The sequence below is a fragment of the Microplitis demolitor genome, chromosome 8, assembly GCF_026212275.2.
Source record: "Microplitis demolitor isolate Queensland-Clemson2020A chromosome 8, iyMicDemo2.1a, whole genome shotgun sequence".
Lineage (NCBI taxonomy): Eukaryota > Metazoa > Arthropoda > Insecta > Hymenoptera > Braconidae > Microplitis > Microplitis demolitor.
In genome coordinates, this window is record NC_068552.1 from 16,951,968 (window position 1) to 16,979,401 (window position 27,434).

The following is a 27,434-nucleotide window of genomic DNA, read 5'->3' on the forward strand; positions in this document are numbered from 1 at the left end:
ATTAAAATTAATCAATAGTCAATTAAATAAAAGGTCTTAAGAAAAATTAATTATTTTTCTGGTCATTATATAAGAGGCTCCATATGTTCTAAGACGTCACTGTCGGACGTTATCTTTTTTATAAATATATATATTTTTATATCAATAATATGTGATTTAATTAAATAATTAATTGAAAGTTGCAGTACTAGTAATTACTCGTAATTACTTACAAAGTTTGTTAGTAATTAATTAGATCTAAATAAGTAAATTTAATTACAAGTTAGGAAATTGTTTTAGAGGTTAATTCATAGGGATCTTTTTTGAATTTAAATAAAGATTAATTGTTTGTATATATTATTAAAATGGGATCAAACTGGGAAGACTTTTATGCGAATCTTCCGGCACCTAGAGATTTAGATAATAGCATTGAGTTGTTGAAAAACTTTACTGAGCGACAAGGACCCAGTGCCAAGGGAATTGTTTTGGTTACGGTGAGTTATTTTTTATGATTGAGGAATTGAGATAATTTTTGTGGGGATCTGATAAGAATGTTTGTCTATTTTTTAGAGTGGAGGAACCACAGTGCCATTGGAGCATAACACAGTTAGATTTGTTGACAATTTTAGTGCTGGTACCAGAGGTTCTGTATCTGCGGAGTATTTTTTAGAACGTGGATATGCTGTTATATTTATGTTTAGGTAATTTACTAGTTACGTTAAGACACTGATTAAGCAAAATGATTCACTTAATGATGAATGTATATCTATATAGTAGTAAAATGAATCGTTTTGAATCTTTTTTTAATCAGAGGCTGAGCCGTACCTTGAAATTTTAATGATAATTAATTAATTAATAAATTAATAGAAATATGAAATTCGATGATTCGTTAAGTATGGCCCAGCCTTGGTTACAGTTAATTTATTTTAATTAATTAATTTTTTTATCGATTATTTAGGCTTAAAACTCTTGAACCGTATTCAAGACATTTTACTGGACAAAAATTTTTAGACATGCTGGAGACGAATGAAATTAATGGAAAAGATGTAGTAACAAGTAATTTTATTCAAATATATATACTCATTAGGGTGTTCGTTGTTTCTCAAATTAGATTTTTTTACTTGTCCATGATATAAATCATTTATTAATGATATCATCAAATCATCATTAATGATATCAAAAATTCTTTATATTTAGAACTTGAATATCTCTCAAATGAGTAGGTTTATCAAAAAAATGTAAGAGATCTTTTTTGTAGAGCGGTAAATTTCCTATAACAATTTGGATGAGTTGGAGCTGTACACTTAATTTTAAGCGAGTAATAAAATTTTTCTCATGATCACAAGTAAATGATATATCATGGACATATTCATTAGCTAGATTTAGTAATAAATTTTAATGTATGAATTACTAGTATTGCCAGAACATTCCGAGCGTATTGCTGAGGTGCTAAAGAAATATAAACAAGCATTGGAACAAGAAAAATTATTAGAAATAACATTTACAACTGTCGCTGAATATTTATGGCTACTAAGGGCAGCTTGCCAGGCACTTGCTCCACTAGGACGTCGTGCTATTTTGTATTTAGCTGCCGCAGTATCCGACTTTTATATTCCGCCCAATGAAATGGTAATTTAAGTATCCCTCGCAATAAACTTTATTATTATAAATAATCATAGTTATTTAAAACAGTCAGTTCATAAAATTCCATCAAGTGGACCGCCAAATATATCACTGCAATTAGTCCCTAAAATATTGAAGCCGCTGGTGAGCCTGTGGGTGCCCAGAGCTTTTGTGGTTTCATTCAAACTGGAGACGGATGAAAATTTGTTGATATCCAAAGCTCGTGATGCTTTGAATAAATACAACCACAATGTAAATATATATTTTTTATTGCCCATTTCATTATTATTTTTTTTTAATTGGACTGATTAATTTTACAGTTGGTGATAGCAAACATGTTGCACACACGCAAAAATAAAGTGGTGATGGTCACCAAAGAAAAAAGTTATGAAATTACGCTTAGTGATGAGCAAATAGAAAAAGGGGAGGAAATTGAAAAATATATAATAAATGATCTTCTTATTATTTACACCCGATTTTTAGAAGCTCATTAAAAATATATGAAATTTACACGGTGAAGGATTTTATTTTTAATATTTTGTATTCAAAAAATTAAGTCGGCAAATAATTATTTACATTTAAATATATATATACGAAAAATACAACGTATGTATAACGTTTATTTGTTTGTGCGTAATATATTTCCAAATATGTATGATGTCAGCATATATATATATATATATATGTAAATATGCTATATTTATTTGCCATGTGTATTTGTATATTTTGCGCGTATAATTTTTATAATATTAATAATTTAAATTATTAATTGTTATTCTATTTTTTATTAAATATAAAACAATATGTACAAAAAATTTATTTTTTCTTCTTTTACATTAATAAATTGTTTAAATTATTTATTACTTCGAAGACTAGTTATCATTCCGTTTATTTTTTCGGCTAGTAATCTGTCTGACGGCCCGCACTGTGCCAATACAAATGATAACGCCGATGAATCTTTTTGTTCGTAGGCAGTTTGAGCAGCTTCCACTAGCATCCTGTTTAGCAAACACATATTTATAATTAAATAATCAATTACAACACTAATTAACAATTTACGTGCTTGCTATAGTATATTACAAAGAGTTTAATTTTTTGTCTCTGTTTGTGGGAAGGATGGCACATGCGCTAATTTTTATCATTCGTTTTTTTATGAAGTTTTAAAACTTACTTGAACTTGGCTAGATATTTAACTTTCAATTCGTCTCTCACACGAGTCAAATATTTTTTTCCCTCATCTACATTATTGTACTTCAAGCACTCGTCAATGAACGGCTAATTCAAAAATAATAATTTTTTATTAACTATAAATAATTAAACAAAAGTAATTTACAAAAATACCTCATAGCCAATCGGAGATTTTTTGCTTTTAGAAAATTTCTCCAGTTCACTCCAAAGCCCGCGTTCAGACAGACACTGGATCCGTAACCACCAGTACCTTCTGTCAGGAATTTTGTACTCCGAGCGCAATTTATCAGCTAATTTAACTTCATTTTGCATCAACAATAGTTGGACTGTATCATGAAGAGATTTTCCGATCACCGACTCGCGTAAAGTTTCCTCTAATTGTCTTTGGTACTTAAGTAATTTAACTTGTTCTTCAGTCAATGCTGCATTAGTGTCATAACGTCCCATTTTGAATTTTTCTTGAGCGTTTAGTAATAGCGGCTCTCGAGTTAATGCATTCTGTATATAATTAATTACAATATTAGCAATCTGCAGTCCCTACAAGACTACCCGAGTACTACTGTCGTCTTTAGTTTATAAAAACCTATAATAGATTAATTAGCTAATGTAATAATGTAATAAATTACCTTTGGTTGATAACTTTCTCTAATATACCAGAGAGCTTGCGAATAAAAATCGTCATACATATCATAAATATCTAGCAAAGCTTCACGATTATGATTCCGACAATATTTAATGTACAGTGACATTGCGAGTGGGCAATGTTTTATTGACATCTATAAATAATATAACAAATTACTTAAAATAAAATCACTCGTTGCTTTCTAAAATTACCTCAAAATTAGCTAGAGGCATGTTTTTTTGAAAATGTAAAATAACATGATAAACTAAATCCGTATTTCCACTTTCTACTGCTTTGTCAAGCGCCGCTCTTTCGACACCAAGACGCAAAAGTAGTGGCACCTGGAGTTGAGCTCTCGGCTCATAATCTATCAACTTAAAATACAAAAATAAATAAAATATTTGTCGTTATAAATATTTGTTGAATAAAATCTTATTGTAAATCAATACTTTGATAGCTAATTGTTTTCTACCACAATCGGCAGCTTTTTCAGCAATTTCGCTGTAAGATACTCCACGTGCGTAGCCTAATTTAGCTGCTATCTCTTCAGCTATTTGTTCTTTATCCAATACTGATTGTTTTACCTAAAATTATTTAAAAATTATTATTAATTATCAATAATACAGGATGGCCACAAATGGGGAATATCGGAAATTGTCAGGGAATTCAATACAACCGGGAAATATTGAGGAATTCCAAAAAGTATCCGGGGGTTTTTTTACTACGCGCAGTTCCGGAGTGATCATGTAAAAAAAAAAAAATTTCCATATATTTGTGGCCACCATGTAATAAATGGAGTTATTGATAACTAGTAAGCAAAAACAATTTTTATAAGACCTTGTAACAAGCCCAGTGAGCAAGAATTCTGCTTTCACCATCAACTTCAGGTATTTGTAAGTGACGCGCTATTTGAATAGCTAAATAATAATGTCTTCTAACTACCAAACGATCTAATAACACCTGATTAGTCAATAAATCCAATCTAATTAATTAATTATTAAGAAATTTAAAATCCCAATATTAACAAAAAAAAAAAAAAATTAATAATAATTAGTGGGGTAAAAAAAGGATACTGTGTAAATGTCAACGGAATTCCAACAGTCGGATGTCTTATGGCATTTAGAACTCTCAAAATCCTACACATTGTGACGTAACGTTCTGGATCAATGGAATTACTGAATCCCTTTCCAAATTTAGCCGCCTAAAATTTAAAAGTAATTAATAAAATGCAAGTACTTAATTTATTGATATAAAAAATAATAAATTAATTACTCGCATGAGAAGTTTCTGAGTCTCGGGATCAAACTCATGGCTGGCTGCGTTAACACAATCCTTAATGGCACTGTCAAGTTTGTCTTTAACTAGATCAATGTAACTATCGGCTTTGTGACTGCGCTTTTCAAATTGTTTTGAAGCCTCAAGCAAATAGGACGCGGGATCAGTTGAGTTGATACGGAATATTTTCTGGACGACATTGGGGACTTTTTGAATCATTTCATGAGAACTCGCGGAAATAACTCGGACACCGTCAACTTCAGTTACTAGATGGATGGGACTGTCGTAGACGTGCAGAATAGTGTCACCACTGCGGCCAATGACCATTAGAGAATTATTCCAGCAGCAAACGACCGCTTCCGTTCCGCACCAAGCGATGTCTGTGAGCGGTTTGTTGATCCCGGTTATACATTCTGTATATTTTTCTTTCAGGTCAACCGATCCTAAGTACAAATGTCCAGTGTCTCCGTACAATGCCAGATGCAAATTATTTGCTGACACTGCCATCGCGGTGATATTATTTATCTTGTTGCTAAATAAGTTACCGAAAGGTATCGGCGCTGGTGTTTTTCCCATATGCTGGATTTGGTACAACCCATTTTGATTTGAAATTATCACCTGGCTCTGTCTCTCGAAACAGACTACACACCAGGAGTCTATTGGACCTCCCAGTTCTACAGAAAATAAAGAATTTAGATTATTTAATATAAAATCGTAACTTTTTTTTTCTTAAGATAATTAACTTACTGGGAATTTCGGGTAATTGTCTCACTTTAGGGTCAGCGACATTATTTACAAGAAATATTAAATTTGTAGAAGTTAAAACGGCTACTCCAGTGCCATTTACTGATGTGAAAAATTTTGCATCTATAACTTTGGTATTTTTAGCTTCCTAAAATATACAATAATAAGTAATAAATTTTTGAGGGCATTTAAGCGCAAAAAATTTTTTGTATTATGAAGAAATCCTTTTTTTCTGGATATTTATCAAATTTTGTTTAACTTCAAATTGATAACAACTGCAAGTAATTTTTAAAAATCTAAATCTCAGCAAAATTGAAACTACGCTGTCCTTTTTTTTAATTAATGCTTTAATTTCTTTTTAATTATTTAATAAAATTTAGATCCGCTTATGACAGTTGTCATTGAAAATTTTTGAAAAGTGGGGGACACTGCCTCTGAATGTCCTCAAAAATAACTAACAGCAACTCGAGATAATTTGACTTACACTTCCCATACTAAAAGTAGTTTGGTATGATCCAAAAAGATCATAATTAAGAATCATTCCGTCATCTTGAACACAGAGAAGCTCTTCTTGATGAGACCATCCCATCCGTACTAACTGCCCGCTGTTCCACTTTTAAATAAACAACAACATTAATTTGAATTATAAAATGATAATTTTCAAGTACTTACATTAATTATAAATACACTTACTGTAAATTTAGTCGTTACTTTTCCTGATGATGAGTACAGAGATATTATAGGTTTGTTAGCACCTTGAATTTTCACAAATTTTTTCGGATCTCTCGTAACTGCAATGGATCCTCCATAAGGAGCAGCAATTAGCTGATTGTTCAAATTTACTTCATGTTGTAATTCAATTGGGTACAGCTCGAATTTTCTGTTAATAAAATTATTTATCATAAATGATAAAATAATTGACAGATTTTGGCAATAAAACAATTACCTGAAATAAGTGTCTCTCCCCAGGGGAAACCAATCAGCTGTCAACATTACAGGCATGGTTATTCGAAGTAATTGAAGTAATAATTTTTTTTATTGTTATTTATTATCATGTGTCATATATTTATTTTTGTGACAATGTGACATGAATCTTTGACAGATAAATTAACCAGAGACTAAACGGGAACGGGAGTGGCGCCAATTCTCACTTGTCCATATTCCCACTTAAATAAAAAAATATATTGGCAGCATTGATAACTTGGCAACGAACTATATCTTCATAAATATTGCAGGTAGTAAATATAGGCGAATACTCAACTCTACTCAAAATTTCTTTACTCGAGCACAGTCTGTGTGCCGAGTAAAGAAATTTTGAGTAGAGTTGAGTATTCGCCCGCAGCTCATCAAGAAATTTTTCAAATTTTTCTCTTTATTTTGCACGACTCTTAATGCAAAGCATTAGAATGTGCTTTACAATCAAAATCAGAAAATTATTTTAAAGTTCGCGAAATCAGGAAATTATTTTTACGTTCGCGTATTTCCGACAACTGTCGGAATCTCTCGTGGACATTTTTCAACCGCGCAAAATAAAGGAAAAAAAAAACACAGCAGAGTCGACGTAGAGCAATTTGTTGTGTTGTACCAAACTTGTAATTATTATGTCAATTACTGTATGACTTACATAAAGACATCGGTAATTGATATGAGCCCAAGTTGCTGCAATTTTTTTCTACAATAAAAATTAATGTCATAAATTTTTATTTCAAATATTACGTCGAGTATTTTTGTATTTACACAATAATTTAAGGTTAGAAATTATTTTTATACTGATACCGAAAGTAGCTAACGTCTGATAATTTTTTTTAAACGAATTATATATTTAAAAAAAAAAAATTAAAGGTATACACAAATGTTTGAAAACTTGTGTATTAAAAAAATATTTTTTCTTTAAATTTTAAATTTGTTAGACAAATTAAAAATTTATTTGCTGTTTTTATTTTTATTTTTTATTCTGGTTTATTTAATTTTTATTGTTATTTTTTAGTAATCGCTTGACTGCAGCTAATTGAAAAAAAAAAAAAAAAAAAAAATTTGGAGGTAAGAGTAAAAAAACAAAATGCCAGATATTAAAGTAACGCCACTGGGAGCTGGACAAGATGTTGGAAGGAGCTGCATCCTTGTATCTATGGGTGGAAAAAATATAATGCTTGACTGTGGGATGCATATGGGTTTTAATGATGAGAGAAGATTTCCAGACTTTTCTTATATTGTACCTGAAGGACCAGTGACGAATTACATTGACTGTGTAATCATCTCGCACTTTCATCTAGACCACTGTGGAGCGCTTCCTTATTTCACTGAAATGGTGGGATACACGGGACCAATTTATATGACCCACCCTACAAAAGCGATAGCTCCAATCCTGCTAGAAGACATGAGGAAAGTAGCAGTAGAACGTAAAGGCGAGAGCAATTTTTTTACTTCGCAAATGATTAAGGATTGTATGAAGAAAGTTGTTGCCGTGACACTCCATCAGTCAGTGATGGTCGATCCAGAGTTGGAGATAAAAGCTTACTATGCCGGGCACGTGCTTGGGGCTGCCATGTTCCATGTAAGAGTCGGTTCCCAGTCGATTGTCTACACCGGCGACTACAATATGACTCCAGACCGACATCTAGGCGCTGCTTGGATAGACAAATGTCGGCCTGATTTACTAATATCTGAGTCTACTTACGCCACGACGATTCGCGACTCTAAAAGATGTCGAGAACGTGATTTTTTAAAAAAGGTATTTTATATTTATTTAAATTCAAGTTATTTTTTTATTAATATTTTATTGTTATTTATCGATAGGTTCATGAATGTATAGATCATGGAGGTAAAGTATTGATACCAGTATTTGCTCTCGGTCGTGCTCAAGAACTATGTATACTCTTAGAAACTTACTGGGAACGTATGAATCTCAAAGTACCTGTTTATTTTGCCCTCGGTCTCACAGAAAAAGCGAATAATTATTACAAAATGTTTATCACCTGGACAAACCAAAAAATAAAAAAGACTTTTGTCCAGAGAAATATGTTTGATTTTAAACATATCAAGCCATTTGACAAAGCTTTCATTGATAATCCTGGAGCTATGGTAGTTTTTGCAACACCGGGAATGTTACACGCTGGATTATCACTGCAGATTTTCAAAAAATGGGCGCCAAATGAACAGAACATGGTAATCATGCCTGGTTTCTGCGTGCAGGGAACAGTAGGACATAAAGTACTTGCAGGCGCAAAGAAAATCGAATTTGAAAACCGGCAAATTGTCGAAGTTAAAATGGCCGTTGAGTACATGTCATTTTCAGCACACGCGGATGCCAAAGGAATAATGCAACTGATTCAGTACTGCGAGCCAAAGAATGTTATGCTCGTGCACGGAGAATTTGCAAAGATGGAATACTTGAAAGAGAAAATAAAACAAGAGTTCGGTATCAATTGTTATAATCCAGCAAACGGAGAGACTTGTGTCATCACTACCATGTCCAAAGTACCTGTTGATGCTTCTTTGGAGCTTTTGAAAGCCGAGGCCAAACGTTATTCAGCTCTGCCGCCAGATCCCAAAAGAAGAAGACTTCTGCACAGCGTTTTGATGCTAAGAGAGGACAGCGTGAGTCTCGTGGACGCCGAAGAGGTGAGTTGATAATAATAAATGATCATTTGAATTACAGACAATGAATTATTAAATAAATTTTAGGTGGGGAAAGCAGCAGGAATACCGAGGCACGTCGTAAGATTTACCTCCACAGTACAGATCCAAGATCCCGGTCCAGTTCAATCAACGACGATGAAGTTATTTCAACCGTTGAAGGAACGGTTGACTGGGTGGAATGTTCAGCTGACTGATGGTGCCATTTCTGTTGAGTCTGTTTTAGTTAAAATTGAGGGAAGCGAAGATGATCAAAAGAATGTGTACGTTTCTTGGACGAATGAAGACGAAGATTTAGGCAGCTACATCCTTGGATTCCTCCAAACCATGTTGAATTAATTTAAGTTGATAATAATCTATCGTTATTTTTATAATATCATAAATATAATTTTAGCAAAGGTAAAGCAAACTGTGATATGGTTACAGAGTTTAATTTTTATAGTCAAATTCCATTAACTCGGAACTTTCCCTTAATTTTGACCCCCCACTACGAGCTACGCTGTCTCTCAAACATTTGTATGTGTCTGTGTATATTTACGTATACATTTGTATGTGTATGTATATATTTACGTATGCAGCATTCATGTGGTGTTAAGGCACATACGTGTAATATATTCTTTAAAGGAGGTGGTATTTGATAAGTCGGAATTTCCGCTTCGTAGACTAACTGTCCAAGTTAATGGAATTCGACTGTACCGCGAACCTTCTAGACATTTTGTTAAGATAATACTTTTGGTTTTAGAATTACTGTCAAAATTTAATAAAATCGACGTTCAGCAGATGATTTTGTGCTGGTATGATATTAAATTTAATTAAAAATATTTGCAGATAACTTTGTCCAAGTTTTTCTCCCGGAAGTTCTTATCACGAGATCATACCAAGACTCAATACACTGCTCTATAGTTGAGCGATCCTCCGTCGAATTTATTCAAAATTTCCATTCGGTTGCGATAAAATTTTTTTATAAAGCCTCCATTTACTGTACAAGTGCATCAAAGAATTCCGTTCCTCCATTCCAGTGTGAGAAAAAGTGCAATCTGCTCTTAAATTTTTAACAGTAATTCCAAAACCGATAGTTTTATATTTTAAGTTCTATACGTAACAGTTAAAATTTATTATAGATAATTGGTTGGGTAAATTAAATACATAATAATACGTAATAATTAATAATAACAATAATTGAAAATAACGATTGCAGGGTACATATATTTTTTATTATTAGTATATTTAATGCTATATTGCAACTGTTATAAGATACTACCAGGATTGTTAAGGCTGACCAATGGTTTGGATATTACATCAACATTCACGAGTATTTTATTATCTTTCGTAATTTACTTTTTTTCTACAGAGATTCAAATCACAAATAATTTGTGAGAACACTGATTTATTTATCTATTAATTAATTAATAGCCTTTTGTAAAAATGCATTGGTTTCAAATGCCTGATTATTGTTAACTATTTTAATTAATATAATTAATTATAATAATCGCGTTACATTTTGCGTTGAGCCGATTTGTAAAGATGTTTAAAAAAAAAAAATAATATATATAATTATATATATAGTGTCGATTGGACGATGGGTTAATTTCATTTTGGTTTCAGCGATTTAAATAATTGGTATTGAATACAAATATACTAGTATTTATTAATTATAAGTTTGTTTTTGTTTTAGTCCAAACCATTAATCGTCCAATCGAGTTAATGTGCATCATAATTTACCCCTTAATTCAGTAGTTTGTATTATAAAATGTATACAAAATAAGTACGGTATCCAATTAAAAAATGTTTACATGTATACTTTATTTAATAAATGATCAGCAATTTATTTTAGGCTGCATCAATCATTTTGGTGAACATCAAATAGAGAAAGCCTTCAATCAAAATTATTAATTAACTAGATTCTAAGCATTTAAATTTTTTATTAACAAATTAATCATCAATTACGTTCACCAAATATTGTAAATAAATAAACAATTGGTTTAATAATTACTAATTATTATCAATTATTATCAATCCGTTTGTTCTCAGCTCAATGAAATAAATAAATAATTACAATTTCAATTCATTTTCTTGATAATAATTAATTAATTTAAAAAATAAATTTACAAATTTAAAATAATCGCATGTCTGTTTTCTGTTATTGGCTTTCGATATGATTCCCTGTGTATGAGATGAGAATATAATATATATAAACTACTTTTAAAACATTAATTAACAATCTCCAAGCAAGATTTTTTTTATTCATTTATTTTATTTTATTTTCTTCAATAATTCTCGACTGGTAGACACATTAACTTGTTCTCACTGGGCTTAAACCATGATTTTGTTGCACAAAGCTCACTAGAATATCAATGTTCGTTTTTTAATTACCGAACACTTTATTGCACGTGCGACTGTTTATATATTTTATCATTTTATATTTTATTAAAATGCATGGACTGCAATATTATGTTTTAATCGTTTATGTAATTAATATATTTATATATATATATTTTTTTTTATTCTTATTTGTCTTTAATTAACTTCTAATTAGCCCAATTGATAGATTAATTTATTCAAATTGAGTGGAATCATTTTTTTAGATTTTTTATTGTAATCTTTTTTTCTGTTTTTTAAATACAATTTTAAATGTGTACTAAAGTTTTGTGTTGTCTTTTAACATCTAGATTACTAAATCTCAAATGGAGTGAATCGTTGGTTTAAAATAAAAAAAAACGTGTTTATTTTTTAAGTATTTAATTTGTTACCGTCTACTAAATCTCATGATTTTCCTGCTTCACTACCTACGTCTTGATTTATATTCTTTTTATTATTTACTGTTATTATTATCAATATTTTTTTTTTTATCAATTCTTCATATAATAAAATATGATATATTTTTTATAATAAACATTATCCATAATTAATTAATTATTATTATTTTAGTCTTCTCAGTAGCAAAGTCGCTGTTTAGTCACGTCCACAGCTTGACTTTATGTGCTAATAACTCTATTCATTTATTTACTTCATTATTATAATTATTTATTATTTATTGTTTAGTTTGCATTCTTCGCAACTCCTTTATTGTTTTTCGCTAGCGCAGCTTTGCTCTTGACGTTACTTTTTTCCTGAACCACCCTGGAAAATTTACAGTTTATTTTTAATTATTTATAAATATATTTATTGATTATTTTTTTTTTGTTTAAATGTGAGAACGAGAACCCATAAATGTTCACAATGCAAGAATCAATTTGACAAGACATTAAGTTAATAAAATAGTTCATTGTGTGGCAAGAAATAAAACAGGTTTCGGGAGCCAAAGACGAAGGCTGCTATCACATAAAATTTGAAATCGTGTTTAATCCCATGCCACAGATGATATTTTTCATGATTACCTGAATTGAAAGTTTCAATTTGAGTTCAAATATTTGGAGCTAGAAAACGAGGTAATTTGACCAATGGCGTTTACAGATTTAAGTTGGAAACGTTTGAAAAATTTTTTAAAAGAGATTCGTTCTCTGAAATTCGTAAATTTGAGACAGAAAACTTTGAGTAGAATTTTTGGAAATTTTTAAATGAAAATAATTTATTTAGAATTTAGTATTAACGTATTTTGAGTGTAAGATAAACAGATTTTGATTTTTTTTTAAATTAATATTCGCGGTAAATTTTGATTGTTTACTTGGATCTCAAAATTTGGTAATAAGTCAAAAGTAATAAATGAAATAATTATTTCAAAATTTAAAATATACGAGTGCGATTTCTATAGAGCAAATATAATATTCAAAACTAATTCATCAGGCAGTAATGAGACTTTCTACCCAAGTAAAAAAATGAATAATTTTCCCGCTAAATCTTATTGGTCAAAATTCAATTTTCGACTGACTCCCAGTGATAAAAACTCGTGTTATCAATGCAGGTGATATGAAAAATATATATAATTTATTTTAAACAAATAACATAAATGGAGTGCAAGCTTTATAAATATTTAATTTTAATAACTTGCCGTGCGTTAACAAAAAAACTTGGGTAATAAAATTGAAATAATAAAATTATATTTATTTGTTTAACTTCAAAGAATAAAAAATAATAATAAATTATCAGTGATTGTGCTAACTAAAAGCAAACATTTACACATCTACATTTTTAAATACAATCACACTGATAAATAAAAATAACTAAAAAATATCTGTGTAATCAAATAAAATCTGAAATAAATGAGTAAAATAAAATATGATTTTATTTGTACATGATAAATATATGATTAGCCCGATCTAAGTCCAGTAGATAAAAACTACCCTTTACCCCAGTGTTTGCACTCAAAATTAATCCCAATTATTATTTAATAACCATTCATATTTATATATATAAATATATATATATATATATATATATATATATATATATATATATACATTTAACTCCTGGCTATTAACAATTTTTTAAAAATATATTTATACATATTTAAATGCATATATATATATATATATATATATATATATATATATATATATATATATAGATATATATATATATATATATTGTCCGCGTGGGTTATTAATTAATAAGGTTAATATATTTTAATTTTTTTTAAACGCCAGGCACCAGATTCAGTTAATAATCATAAATTTTATTGTTAGCACTTACATATTATTTAATAAAATGGTTTTATTGATTTAAATTAATAATATTACATATTTATTTATTGAATTTGAATATTAAGTTTAATAAATTTAAATTCTACGGCGCTAAAATTACCAAGCAGTCAAAGCCACTCTCTTTATACGATCGATAATTATTAATTATTAATAAACAAAATATTTTAAATTCAGGTCAGGGTCCGAGTATTGAATTAATTATTTGTCAGCAAACAAAATGCAGCACACTTGGTTATTAATTATGGATTCAAATATAAGAAAAAAAATAAGGATTAAATTTAATAGGGTAACAAAAATAGCAAATAAAAAGTGAGTAAAAGCAAACATTTAATAGTAATTTATAAACTAATTAAAATTAAAATATATATACAAGTGTAATCACGCTTATTTAGATACTACATATTAATTTATTGTTTACTTTGACTTTAATTTAAATTTCAGCAAATAAAATATATTAATTTAAAATCGAGAGTGGCTTGAATTTAAGCGAAACTATCGTGATGGATATTAAGTGCCTCAAATGATAAACTAGTTGATTATAATGACAAGTGACGATGATGATGAAATGAAATTTAAAAAAAAATAATAATTAAATAAATAAAAATAAAATAAAAAAAGCAATTTAAAACCGTACGACCCTATTTTGATAACTATGCTCCCGCAAAACGTATTTATTGATTTCAAATAAATATCGCGCTTTTTTTTGTAATTTAGCATACCTGCGAATCTGCGCCGCTTTGAAGTGGCTTTCTTTGTGGACTGTCAGAACAATTAAAATTAAATTGTTATTTAGCTATCACGTTAATTTAAATACGCGACTATTATTTAATTTTAATTTATTTGTTTGCCCGATAATCCCTAGTTGGTACTTAATATTGGTGCAGATTTAAACACTGGGACAAAGGTAACTCGACGTTAAATTAATTTTTTTTTTCTTCTTACATGCGTTGACTTTTTTTTTTGTTGCTACTGGCATCATTATTGTAGGAATTTTTTTTACTCCTCTTACACAGCAGGAAGTAAAGAAAAAAAATAATAATTACTGATAAGAGCTACAGGAGTGTAGATTAAAACCATCGGAAAATAATTATTTTAAGTGTCAGCAATAAATAACAAGAGATTTTGTTTTTATAAGCGTCTAGTTTAAATTACCAGAAATAAAATATTGTCATGGTGATGTTGAAACACTTTTCTAATGAACAATTAGACTTTCAACATCGTGAAAAAAAAAGAATGAAATGTGAAAATCAAGGAGGAAAATTGAACAACAGTTTTAGATGTATAATATATCTGGCGAAAGTTTTAAATGCAGCTAAAATCAGCTACTAACATAATTACACACTGATCCAAGAATAAAAACTGGTATAAAAATAAATACAGAGGCACTAATTTTAAGACAAAAATGATATGAAAAAATAAAGGAAAAGGAAAAGAAAAATAAAATAATCCTCAATCCATTTACCAAAAGTAAAGATGCACCAACTGTCATTTTAAAATTTAATCGAACCAGTAATACTTTCCCGCAACACTTGGACCAATAAAAAGGTTGGCCGTATTTGTTTTTTTTATTGCTTTACCTTCCTCTTTTTCTTGTGTTTTTTATGTTGTTGACCGTTAATAGATTGTACGTCATAGGCTGCCGTATGACAATTATCGGAATTTAATTCGGAGGTAAATGAGTCACGGTTGTAATCTTGTTGTGACTCGACAACCAATTTGGTGCTGGTTATGGAACAGTTTTCGGGTTCCGGATTCTTGATAAGGGTTTTTTCTATTGCAGCTAACAGAGACTGGGTCGCTCTCATCTGCTGCGTGTTATTCAGATAGGTGATTAGCTGATTAGAGATCGGGCAAGTCTGACTAATCGGTTTACGATAACGGCAATTTATTTTCGTGACTACTGAGTCTTTATCAACGATCAAAATTTATTTATCCCAAATAAATTGCCGTTTTCATGTGTTAGTAATTACATGAAAAAAAAAAAAAAAAAAACAGGTCAAAAATTATGATCTACACTAACCTCTGGCTTCATGCACTCCGATGAAGGTCCGTTCACAGACTGATCGAGACTACTGCAAGCTCCGGTAGCTTCATTCTGGTAAAAAAAGCTTCTTTCAGCAAATTCTCCTCTCAATAAATTAATTCTTTTTTAATTAAAATATTTAAATACCTTCAGTCGAGAGACTTCTTGCTGAAGTTTAGAGACTAATGTTTTCTCTTGATTTAAAGTGGCTTCACTGTTTTCAACCAGCGAACGCAGTTTGCCCAGCTCGTTGTCCAGCACTTTATTTTTCGTACGTTCAGTCTCCAAATCTTGTGATAATCTCTGTTTTTCCTTCAAACAATATCCAATTAAACAATAATTATTATTAAGTAAATTATAGTTATGAAAATAAAAAAAAAATAATAACCTCTTGCAACTGTTCAACGTTGGCAAAATTAACAGTTTTAATTGGCGAAGTGTAAGTTGTTTTTACTGTCACTATATTTGCTTTATCTTTCAGTGCTTCCTCTTCCTTCAATCTCGACTCTAATTGTGATATTTTTTCTTGAAGCTAAAATTTTTAAATAATTTTAAATAAAACACACAATTTAATTTATTTATAATTATTATAGTTAAGGGAATTCTCAGGCAGTGTCTCCCACTTTTTTAAAGTATTAAAATTTTATTGATTAATGAAAAAAAAATTAAAGAATTAATTGAAAAAAGGTCAATTTCGAGATATAGATTTTAAAAAAATTACTTACAGTTGTTATCAATTAATTGATATAAAATTTAAAAATTCGAACTATAAAATTCACATGAAAATTTTACTGAAATTAATTTTTCAAATTTCATTTAACTTCTAGTTGATATCAACTGCAAATAATTTTTTAAAATTCTATCAGCGAAATTTCCTTTTTTCAATTAATGCTTTGATTTATTTTAATTAATTGATAAAATTTTGATATGCTTGTGATAGCTCGAGTTGAATATTTTGAAAAAGTAGAGGGTATTGTCTGAGAATGTCCTTAATGTTAGTAATAAATAATCAGTGTACTTTACTTATTTAAAATAAAAAAGCCATGCATTGTTAATTGTTACCCTTATTTGATGGAAATGTTTACGAGTTTGATCAAGAGAAAGATTATTAAATATTTAGCAATCATGAGCCGATAATAAAACTTGTATATTTTGTTAATAAATCCATTAAAATACTTCATACCTCTTTAGTTATAGTCGGTAGAGATTTTTCAATGCAACTAAATGCAAATTCAACTCCATCATTGTCACGACACGTGTCCTTTTGTTCGTGAATCTGAGTACACCAATTACAACAACCATACATGCACGGATTTATTAAACAATTATTAAAAGTTTATATTTTAACTCCATTTGATTAATTAAGCATGATCATTAAAATTGTTAGTTGTAAATATTTGTTTTTAAACAAAAAGTCATGCAACACATTTATGGATAAAAGATCTTATTAATAATTAAATTACTCATTTACCTTATCGTTTATTGTTGTTTTATTTTTAATTTCTTGTAATTCTAATCTAAGACTAATAACTTCATTCTCTTTTTGCCGCAAACCTGCTTTCCATCTTGACTCTTCGGATTCTACATTATTTTGAAGATTATTAAGCATTCCCTCCTGAAAAAATTATTCAAATATTTAAACACATATAAAAAAATCTTCGGAGTTTCCGGAGCTTCGGAGTTTAAAAAAATTACTCTGTACATGGAGTAAATCGGGAGTTTTTTGCGGAGTAATTTCGGAGTGATCTGGATTTTATTTAAATTTCCATTCACTCCAATTTGAATTTAACATTAAAATAAACTCCAGTTCGGAGTAAATTTCACTCCGAAGGCATCAACTAAATAATCATCCGCTCCGGATTTAATTCGGAATTTTTTTTACAGAGTAATTATTTTTGTGATAAAGAAAAAAATTTGAAAAATAAAAAACGTACGGTATCAATAATAATTTGCTTATAGTGAGCGACCAAGCCTTGTAAATTTTTATTTTGTTTTTCTAATTCTGAATTAACATCTTGTGAGTCATGGTAATTTTTATTTTGCAAAACATCTTGGACCCGTTCCTCAAAAGTCGTCAGCCACTTGTCGAATGATTTTTCAGTGACAGAGATCTCGGGGAATATCCTCTGTAATAAAGATTTTGTTGTCTCCTGTTCTTTATTTTTTACCGACTCAATGCTTTCCTGTAAATTAAAAAAAAAAAAATCACATATACATTTATATGAATAGTTATTATGACGGTTATTAATAGTTTACATTCCATGATAAGATGATGACTAATAACGAGTAGCGAGTGATCGTAAAGAAAATATTTTTTTTATTTAAAAAGATTAACGGATGGTCACTAATTTAAATTTTTATTATTTGTATAAACGACGGCCAAGACTTACGTCAATGGATTTCCTGGGATTGGATTTAACACGCGACTCGGCGGCTGAAAGAGCTTCCATCACTTTCCAGTTCTTAGTACGTAATTCCTGCGACCAATCACGAAATAACAATAATAATGATAACAACAACAATAAAGCAGAATGTAGAAATAAAATACGAATAAATTTACAAAATATTCAAAGCAATAAATTTAAGAAAAATATAAAACAAAATTAAATTATTAATATCGTAAATTTGAATAAACAAATTGGTTGTATGATTTTTTTTTAATGTAATGTTCGAAAAGTGATGGAAGACATGAGAGTAAAAACTGCAAATGATAAAAAAACAAAAATAATGAGCATGTCTAATCAAAAGACTTACGTTGTTCTTTAATCGCTGAGCCTCCAGGTCATCTTGAAGTCGTTTAGTTAAACTCGAGTGGTTATTTGCGTCGCGTTGTAGAGATTCGACTTGAGCTTTGAGCTGATTAAACTCAGCCTGTTTCTTCATCAGCTCGCTCTTCAAGGCATCAATCTGGCCATGATCTTCTTGCGTTCGCTGCATGTCTTTAAGTCGCTCGTTCTCTTCCTGGAGTTTTATTATTTCCAGATGAATGGCACTTGATTTTTTATCGCCATTCTGCAATTGTTCTATTTCGGCTTTCAATAATTTAACGTCACCGGTTTCTTGATTGTTTACCGCTGCCTTAAGATTCTTAAGTTCATCCATTAGGTTCTTCACTCTATTCTTCTCCTGTTTCAAATCTTCCACAGCTTTAGTCAACTCAGCGCGCGCTTTGGTCGATTCATTGCGGGCCTCGTTCACCAACGACTCCGAAATTGCAATGATAGCGCCTTTTTCCCGAACTTCCTGTTGAGCTTTAAGTAAATCTTGTTGAAGTATTTTAACTTCTTCTTCTTTATCAGCAAGTAAATTTTTCAAATTTGTTATTTCTATAGCTTCTGTTTTGGCTTCATTTTGTGATACAGACAAATCAGACTTTAATTTATTCAATTCCGTTTGGACTTTATTTAATTCCTCATTCAAAGCAGTCGCGTCACCAGCCTCAGCCTTGGCAACTTTCAATTCATTCTGCAATGAGTGAACCTGTTTCTGCAATTCCTGTTCATGGCGATGAAGATTTTTAAGACGATGATCAAGATCAGCGTTTGCGCGATGCGATTCTTCGAGTTGTCGTGCCATTTCCTGAAGACGTACTTCGGAATCGCGTAAATTCTGCAATTGTCCTTCCGAGTGCATGAACTGTTCCTGCATCATGCCGAGCTGCTGTCTCAGCATATCAATCTCATTTGAGTTGGAATCGACCGTAGCCGTTAATTCCGATGTGATACTTATGTGAACACCATGAAGTTGATCATACTCCATTTGTTTTTGTGACAATTGCGCCTTCAACGAGTTTTCATTTTCCCGCATCTGAGCAAACTGTATGTCAAGCTGCTTGCGCTGAGCTATCAATTCTTGCTGAAGATGTCCTTGCGTCTGACCTTGATCTTCCTGCATCTTATGAATAATCGTGGCATCCTCATTGACCTTAGCCTGCAGCTGTTCGATTTGACGGGCAAATCCTTGTTTTTCTGCGGCATGGCTTTCAAGTATGTGTTGCATACGCGTGTGCAGAGTTTGTGCTTCAGTTATTTTGGCATTGAGCGCCTCCTCGAGTTGCTTCAAGCTACCGGTTAACCTAGACCTCTCAGAATTTAATTCAGCTCTGAGTTCTTTTAATTTGTTCTGGTAAGTCAAGCTGGCTTCGTGCTCTTCAGACAGGGCTTTTTCCTTCTCGCTGAGTTGTTTCTTTAGCTTTATTACCGGATCCGCGCGGCCTTCAGTCCACTCGGTGACCTCCTGTGGGTTGTCCAATTGTTTGTTCAACAACAAGTCAATGAGAATCTGAATTTCTGACCGACTCAACTCGGCTTTTTGCACCAGCGGCATCAATAGAGACACATTTATTCCATCCTTATCACCACCTAAAGCAATTATTAATTTTTTACTCAACATATAGATGCATAAACAACTTGTTTTTTTTTTTTTTTTTTTTTTTTTTTTTTTAATCGGATGCTTACCTATTTGAGCGAGAATGTCATTCTTCTTTTTATTTTTTTTATTAACTTCTTTGTTTGTCGGTTGCACTGAAATCGCGGTATCTTTTTGTTGTTGTACATCTTTTTGTTGCGGTTCTTTAGATTCCTTGGCAGTAGGAGCTTGCTCAGCAAGTGACGCTGAAGCTTTTACTACTGTCTGTTGGACGGCTGCATTAACATTTACGTTTGATTCTTTTTTATCATCTTTAGATTCTTCCTTTTTCTTAACGGGTTCTTTAACAACATTCTTTTTTGATTTCGTTGGAGTTTCTCTTGGCGATGACTTTCCAGTCACCGGCTCTGACTGAGTCGCCTGCTGGAGATTTTCCTTCTAATTAAATAAAATTTATAAATAAATTAGCACATTAAATGACGAGTCAATGGATACTTAAGTATTTAAAAGCTGACAATTAGTAATGAATGTATCAAGCCGTGAAAAAAAAAAATAATAATCAGTAAACACATCTATTGAGTTTATGAAAATATATTGTGTAGCAAGCAAGCATTTCCGTCTGCATAACTTACACTTTGACTCCGAATTAATTCAAGGTCGTCCTTTGGGTGAATGACATCAAAATGATTGACATTTACCAGCGGAGGCTGGGAAGCTATTGACTCAGTCACAACTGGTGACTCATCCTTATTTACAAGGATTGGTTTCACCTTTTCAGGCTTACTCTTCTTCTTATTCCCCTTGCCAACATCCTGCATTACAACACAATATATCCCAAATATAAAAGCCCAAGTGTTTAATAAAAACCAATTAATAGTTATGTTAGTATGTATGCATGTTGGATTAATAACTTAATACTTTTTTTTTCTCTTATCAATAACTTATATTTAAACTGCGTAATCTCTCGTTTTTCGACAAAGTTTATCGACTAGAGAAAGACAAAAACTAACGAGTAAAACTTTGTCGAGATAATGCCAGCTGTCTTATGTAAAGCAAAAAAAAATTACATTTAAAAAAAAAGCTCCAAAAAATTTCATTATCTTTCGGAGGATCGGTGGCATTTTAAACTATAGAATACACTTGGATCAATTAAATAATTCAACGCCAGAACGTGAAACTACATTAATTTAAATTAAAAAAAAAATTTATTAGCTATGAATATAAATAAAAGACACATTGAATTTTTTTAGTTTTTAATTGACTGTAAGAATGAGCTGATAAATCGCCCGTCGTGATTGGCAATTAAATTTTAACAGTTTATTATATTTATTTACTTTTTATTATATTTATCTTTCGATATTATTGTAGTAGTTGTTAGAGAGTAATAGTTTTATTTTATTTTTTGGTGATGAAGCAAATGATTATCGGGTAATGTTACAAGATACGTGCACACGTATGTATAATATACAAAATAATTTTTTTCAGCCAGGTATTTGTCATATTAAATGCCGTACATGTGTTACATTTGATATGCAAACGAGTGTACCGTATTTCAGTCGTGAAATACTTGAAGAGTGGAAGATATTTAATATTGTGCTAAGTAATTAATTATTATATAAATAGCCACCGGGTTAAATGATAAGTAAATATAGCTCCCATAAATTAATTAGTACACTGTAAAAAATCGCGAGTTCATTCGGAGTGACTGCAGATTTTATTTAAATCCGCATTCACTCCGATTCGAAGAAATGATCCTGAAGTTAACAGACAGTTAACAGTTTTCGGATTTTTTTTAAACAAGTCGATTACAAAAAAAAAAAACTAAAAATATGCACATGTAGAAAATTAAAAAAACTATAGATGCAATTTTTTTTATAATTTATCGTTTAAAAAAAAAATTATTAAACGTCGGTTGACTTCAGTTTCATTTCGGAGCTTAGAAAAAAATCACTCTGTAGGGTAGAGTTCCGTTTTTGGCCACATTAGGGCCGGTTTTGGACATTTGAAAAATTTTAATAAATTAATTTGTAAAAGACCCGATAACATAATTTTTTAAATGTTTCTATCCCACTATTAAAATCAAAATTTTATCTTATACTCTTTCATTAATCAAAATAAAGGATTAAATGTCCAAAAATGGAGCAGTGGCCACCAATGGTACCTCTACCTAATATGGAGTAAATAGGGAGTTGTTTTGTTCAGCGGAGTGATTTCGAAGTGATCTGGACTTTATTTAAATTTCCATTCACTCCAATTCGGAGTTTTTTATATAAATTAAATTCCTTTTGGAGTAAATTTAACTCCAACAGCATTAAATAATTAAAGTCATCCATTCCGCATTTACTCCGAAAATTTTTTACAGTGTAACCGCATAAACAATTAAATAAAACAATAATTATTATTAATATAAGACGTCAGTACATACCTGAACATTTATGTCTGGTAAAATTTGAGGAGTGTCCTCAAATTGTACATGCTCCTGCTTATCATCCTTATCATCTTTATCATCTTTCTTCTCCTTAACTTTTTTACCCGTCTTACTTTTATGTTTTTTATCTTTACCCTTGTCTTTCTTGCCTATAAGTTTTAAGTACAAAAAATAATAGCAATTAATAATATAATAGTGAAAAAAAACCGGGTTATAGAATTATTTTTTATTCATTGTTCTAGGTCTCTCTGCTTCTTAATAAATTATGACATATACATCTATGCTCTGTATCTATATACATATATATACATATTTATACGTAGTTGGTAAAAAGGTATACAAGGTCTATAATAATAATGAATAATTATTTACCTAATAGCAAATCATCAGGAAGTTTCCGTTGTTCAGCGATAGCTTCTTCATAAGATTTTTCTTTAATACCCAGAACTGATACCAAAAAAATAACAGCCGCGGAAACAACCACCACACCACCATAAATCAGTGTCGTTTGGAAATCCATCTTATGGTATTTATCTGTCGAAAAAAAATAAATAAATAAAAAAATAAGAAAAATAATAATACTGTGATTTAAATTTTATAATTAAAAATATATAAATAAATAAATATAATAAAATATAAGAGTAATAAGTCACCGGTATGTGTAACAGATTTACAATCACACTGCACAGATACAATATACGAATAGAATGGAGTATCGTGTTAAAAAAAATCACAGCCGGCAAAAGTTTACCGAAATGTGTGAAGCAGGACGGAGTAGATAAAAACTTATGAGTTTAAATACATAAATATTATATATACTTTTAGTATAAGATGTTTATTAAATTATGTATAAAAACCTTGTTATATTTGAAAGGTATTGGTTGTCGTTGTCGTGGCCGTCGATGCTCGTCGTCTTGATCGTGGATGTGGATGATGATGAACTCTGTCCCTTAAGGGGAATCACGACAGTAATTCACAAGCTAAGGTATGTCGTCGCGAGAAGTTATGGCTGCCGGAGAAAATACAACCGAGCTGGACACCACTACAGTAAAAAACAACGGTACTCTATATATATGTAATAACTTTATTTGAATGTGTAGTTTTAACCACGCCTATCAGAATTACGGTATCGTTATTGGCAGTTGCTGATGCCACGTACGCAGACATCAGTAGATACTTGCGGATTATTATTTATATATATATATACCTATAAATAAATATCTGCCGCTACTTTCTTATCTATTTATTTACACTTTTCCTCCTCAAATTTAATCACTATTTATTTACAGATATTTAATATATATAGTGTTGATATTTTTGTAATTGTTGTAGATTTTAAATTATTTATGTTTTTTAAACGTCACTTTAATACCAACTTTACGAATTTGAATTTTAAATTCTCGCGCGGTGTCACTAGTGTCGGCTGGCGCTTCGTTTAATTTGAATTTATTTATTTAATTTTAAATAACAATAATTACGTTTTATTCTACTGATATATTTGAATATAATAATATATATTTTTAATAACTTATATGTCATTAAAATAATAAATAATAATTATAAAAAAATAATTAAAAAGTTTGTGACGTAAAACATGAGTACCAACGTAATTTGGCGGCAACATTTGAATTAAATAAAGTTATCAATTTCAATTATTAGTTAATAATTATTTAGCTTAATTACTGTTTAATTTTATATATATTTTTAATTTATTGATGATAAATTTGTATGTAATAATAATTTATAAATAAATAGAATTAGATTTGTAAAAGTGTTCCGGAGCCGCGCAATCGCAAAAATATTTCATTGATGACGTGTATTCCTCATGTGCTCTACATATGTACACGTTTATTAATTAAGTAAGTAAGTACGTATGTAATCATTGCGTCGGCGTAAAAAATAATAACTATAAAAAATGATAAGAATTTTTATTATGATATAACAGAAAATTTAGCCCTTGCATAAAATTATTTGATTTCTTTTAATGTCCTCACGATAACCAGCTGTTATCATCGATTGGAGTATTATCGTAAATAATAAGAGATAATGAAAGCTGTATGAAGGTGTTGTTATTGTTATTATTATTTTTTAAATCTATTTATCAAAATTGATAGTATTTTTTATGAGTATGAATGTAGCAGACATCATAAAAATTTTAAATTATAAATAAATAGAGTAAATAATTTAAAAAATAATATTTATTAAAAATGCACTTATTGATTTTTAAATTTTTAACATGCGCATTTTTTTAAAATTTAATTTTTTTAATTATTTGCTCTATTTATTAATAATTTTAAATTTGACGTCTGCTACATTCACACTGATATTTTTTTTAAGCATGAAAATGTCAGTAGCGTATATATATTAATTAGTTTATTATTATTTTTCATCATAATAATAGTAATAGTAATAGTAATTATTATTCATTTAGCATGAAAGTGCCGTTCCAGGCACCGATGATTCATAGGCAGTACAGTAAATTAGGCATAGAGGACTACCAAGATCTGATAAACCGAAAGATAATTAAATGCCACGCATAATATTCTAGCTGTGGCGTAAATGAGTAAATAATAAAATGTTGCTTTGCTGGCAGATTGTTGAAACAAGAGACTGGCAAGAAATAAATAATAATAATAATAAAGATAAAATTAACTACGGAAATGCGAGTGGATCAGAGAAATCGTCGAGAGATTTTTTGAGCAATTGTGAAAGTGAACGGATGGGTCAACGATCTGATGTGAAAGATCGGTGTTGCAAGAGCAGTAGAACTGACGAGAACCACCAGCAGCAGCACCACCACCGGCAACAACCTAGTTCGATAATGAAATATTTTTTAAATGTCAAGTTCCTTATTCTCTTTGGCCTAGCGAGAGAGTTTCGTTCTGTTAATAACAATATTATACGCCGATACCATTACTCGATTCCGATACTCCCACCATTTTAATATATCCAACGCAAGTTGAGAGACTATTTTCTTGTTTGACTGGCCTGGCAACTTTTAATTCAGTTGTATTATACCTTTCCAGGTATAAACTCGTTGCAATTATTTTAGATTGTGTACCACAGCTGACAAAACTACCAGGTCTAGTTAAATAATTTAAAATTACTCGTGTGATTGACAATAACTCAACATGGATGAAGATACTCTCCGTGCACAGCTCAATAAATATAATCAAGGACACGTGCTGCAGTTTTGGAAGGAACTGACGGAAGATCAGCGCGCTAGTTTGACAGAAGATATTTTGGAGTTCAGTTTGTCGGAAGTTACTTCGTATTTTAAAAGAGCTAACGAGTCTTCGGAGAATAATAACAAATTATTGGACGACCGGATCCAGCCGATTGAAGACGATGCTATCAAGTCGGTGACCGGCTGTGACAGTGCTCTGCTGAAGAAATATCAAGACACCGGGCTGCGTGAAATAGCCGCTGGACGGGTTGCTGTTCTTGTTCTAGCCGGTGGTCAAGGTACCAGACTTGGTGTCACTTGTCCTAAGGGAATGTACGATGTCGGGTTGCCCTCACACAAGAGCTTGTTTCAGTTGCAGGCTGAAAAGATAAGACGATTAGAAGTTATGGCTAAAGAAAAGTATGGGAAATGTCAAGGGATCACTTGGTGAGTTATCGCCATATGTTATATTTTTTTAATTGATTTATTTAGTGATAAATGTCCTTGTTTTTTTACAGGTACTTGATGACGAGTGAAGCCACGCACGAGTCAACGCTTGATTTTCTTGAGCAGAATAATTACTTTGGGTTGAATAAAAATAATGTCAAGGCCTTCAAACAGGGTATGATTCCTTGTTTTGGATTTGATGGTAAAATATTGCTTGATGAAATGCACTCGTTATCAAAAGCCCCTGATGGTAATGGCGGGCTTTATCGCGCACTAAAAGTCCAAGGGATACTGCAAGATATGACTGAACGCGGTATTAATAGCGTACACGCTCATTCTGTAGATAATATTTTGATTAAAGTTGCTGATCCTGTTTTCATTGGCTATTGCATTGATAAAGGAGCCGACTGCGGAGTTAAAGTTGTTGACAAAGCTGATCCTAGCGAAGCTGTCGGTGTCGTTTGTCAGGTTTGTTATCAATTTTTTAAACATTTATCGTCAATTTAAAACTTGTACACTTCAAATTAATTATTAAATCAGGTTGATGGCAAGTATCAAGTCGTTGAGTACAGCGAAATATCCAAGAAGACTTCAGAGTTGCGACGCCCTAATGGAAAGCTTGTTTTTAATGCTGGTAATATTTGCAATCACTACTTCACTCTCGGCTTCTTCCGTAATATCTCGGATTATCATGAAGAAGAGTTGCCACTTCATGTTGCGAAGAAAAAAATTCCTTATGTCGACAACAGTGGGGTGAGACAAAAACCGACGAGTCCCAATGGAATTAAGATTGAGAAATTTATTTTCGATGTGTTAAAATTTTCGAAAAATTTCGTCGCTTGGGAAGTTCCGAGAGAGAGTGAATTTAGCCCGCTAAAAAATTCAGATTCTGCTGGTCAGGATTGCCCTTCGACAGCACGTAACGATTTACTCGCGCTTCACAAACAATGGCTCTTGAATGCGGGTGCTAAGTCTGTACAAGGTGACGTTGAGATCTCGCCATTACTGTCTTACGCAGGAGAAAATTTAAAGGACATTCCTGAGATCATACAGGGGCCAAAAGTATTCGAATGATAAATATTGTTGTAAAAATGAATTTATAATTATTCTGATGTAGATTTTATAATTTTATAGAATAATTAATTGGTGATATTTAAATATCTATGAGATAAATTTACAAGTGTAGACGAAAATCAATTTATATGCATAATATTACGTTGTATTGTTTTACATTAGAAAGATATATTATATATATATATTGTACTTAGTATAAATATTTGTTTTTTTTTTTCTGT

At 30.7% G+C, this 27,434-nt stretch overlaps 5 protein-coding genes across 15 annotated transcripts; 3 read left to right on the plus strand and 2 right to left on the minus strand.

Annotated features, from left to right (window-relative positions):
• Positions 1–51: 51 nt before the first annotated feature.
• Positions 52–2,302, plus strand: LOC103578853 (phosphopantothenate--cysteine ligase). The gene is made up of 6 exons (XM_008560074.3): positions 52–473; positions 550–680; positions 938–1,035; positions 1,394–1,608; positions 1,672–1,854; positions 1,923–2,302. The coding sequence occupies exons 1-6, from the start codon at positions 345–347 to the stop codon at positions 2,094–2,096; spliced, it is 930 nt and encodes a 309-aa protein (XP_008558296.1). The 5' UTR covers positions 52–344; the 3' UTR covers positions 2,097–2,302.
• A 62-nt stretch (positions 2,303–2,364) lies between these two features.
• LOC103578852 (vacuolar protein sorting-associated protein 16 homolog) lies at positions 2,365–6,614 on the minus strand. The gene is made up of 13 exons (XM_014443097.2): positions 6,378–6,614; positions 6,125–6,311; positions 5,916–6,044; positions 5,435–5,579; positions 4,685–5,361; positions 4,486–4,613; positions 4,250–4,394; positions 3,862–3,996; positions 3,625–3,786; positions 3,417–3,566; positions 2,944–3,288; positions 2,774–2,877; positions 2,365–2,600 (listed from the first exon to the last, which is right to left on the minus strand). Exons 1-13 carry the CDS (start codon positions 6,431–6,433, stop codon positions 2,456–2,458), a joined length of 2,508 nt encoding a protein of 835 aa, XP_014298583.1. The 5' UTR covers positions 6,434–6,614; the 3' UTR covers positions 2,365–2,455.
• Positions 6,615–6,753: 139 nt separating this feature from the next.
• Positions 6,754–9,476, plus strand: LOC103578851 (integrator complex subunit 11). 2 transcript variants are annotated; one of them, XM_008560072.2, is made up of 4 exons: positions 6,754–7,181; positions 7,419–8,162; positions 8,228–9,052; positions 9,116–9,476. In XM_008560072.2, the coding sequence occupies exons 2-4, from the start codon at positions 7,491–7,493 to the stop codon at positions 9,404–9,406; spliced, it is 1,788 nt and encodes a 595-aa protein (XP_008558294.1). In that variant the 5' UTR covers positions 6,754–7,181; positions 7,419–7,490; the 3' UTR covers positions 9,407–9,476. The 2 variants fall into 2 exon arrangements, with proteins under 2 accessions (XP_008558294.1, XP_053597146.1); XM_053741171.1 differs by lacking the exon at positions 6,754–7,181 and adding an exon at positions 7,210–7,273.
• A 783-nt stretch (positions 9,477–10,259) lies between these two features.
• On the minus strand, positions 10,260–23,644 carry LOC103578849 (kinectin). Of its 9 annotated transcripts, none has more exons than XM_008560065.3 (15): positions 23,384–23,644; positions 22,899–23,060; positions 22,524–22,675; positions 20,731–20,910; positions 20,188–20,536; positions 18,485–20,091; positions 18,121–18,207; positions 17,665–17,913; positions 17,202–17,345; positions 16,914–17,006; positions 16,119–16,262; positions 15,878–16,033; positions 15,728–15,802; positions 15,285–15,515; positions 10,260–12,187 (listed from the first exon to the last, which is right to left on the minus strand). In XM_008560065.3, the coding sequence occupies exons 2-15, from the start codon at positions 23,044–23,046 to the stop codon at positions 12,167–12,169; spliced, it is 3,636 nt and encodes a 1,211-aa protein (XP_008558287.1). In that variant the 5' UTR covers positions 23,047–23,060; positions 23,384–23,644; the 3' UTR covers positions 10,260–12,166. The 9 variants fall into 9 exon arrangements, with proteins under 9 accessions (XP_008558287.1, XP_008558286.1, XP_008558284.1 ...); XM_008560064.3 differs by having other exon boundaries at positions 15,285–15,512; positions 15,878–16,042; positions 23,384–23,641; XM_008560062.3 differs by having other exon boundaries at positions 15,878–16,042; positions 23,384–23,641.
• A 747-nt stretch (positions 23,645–24,391) lies between these two features.
• On the plus strand, positions 24,392–27,378 carry LOC103578848 (UDP-N-acetylhexosamine pyrophosphorylase). 2 transcript variants are annotated; one of them, XM_053741451.1, is made up of 4 exons: positions 24,392–24,591; positions 24,958–26,139; positions 26,211–26,607; positions 26,680–27,378. In XM_053741451.1, the coding sequence occupies exons 2-4, from the start codon at positions 25,658–25,660 to the stop codon at positions 27,211–27,213; spliced, it is 1,413 nt and encodes a 470-aa protein (XP_053597426.1). In that variant the 5' UTR covers positions 24,392–24,591; positions 24,958–25,657; the 3' UTR covers positions 27,214–27,378. The 2 variants fall into 2 exon arrangements, with proteins under 2 accessions (XP_053597426.1, XP_008558283.1); XM_008560061.3 differs by lacking the exon at positions 24,392–24,591 and adding an exon at positions 24,689–24,872.
• The last annotated feature ends 56 nt before the right edge of the window (positions 27,379–27,434 follow it).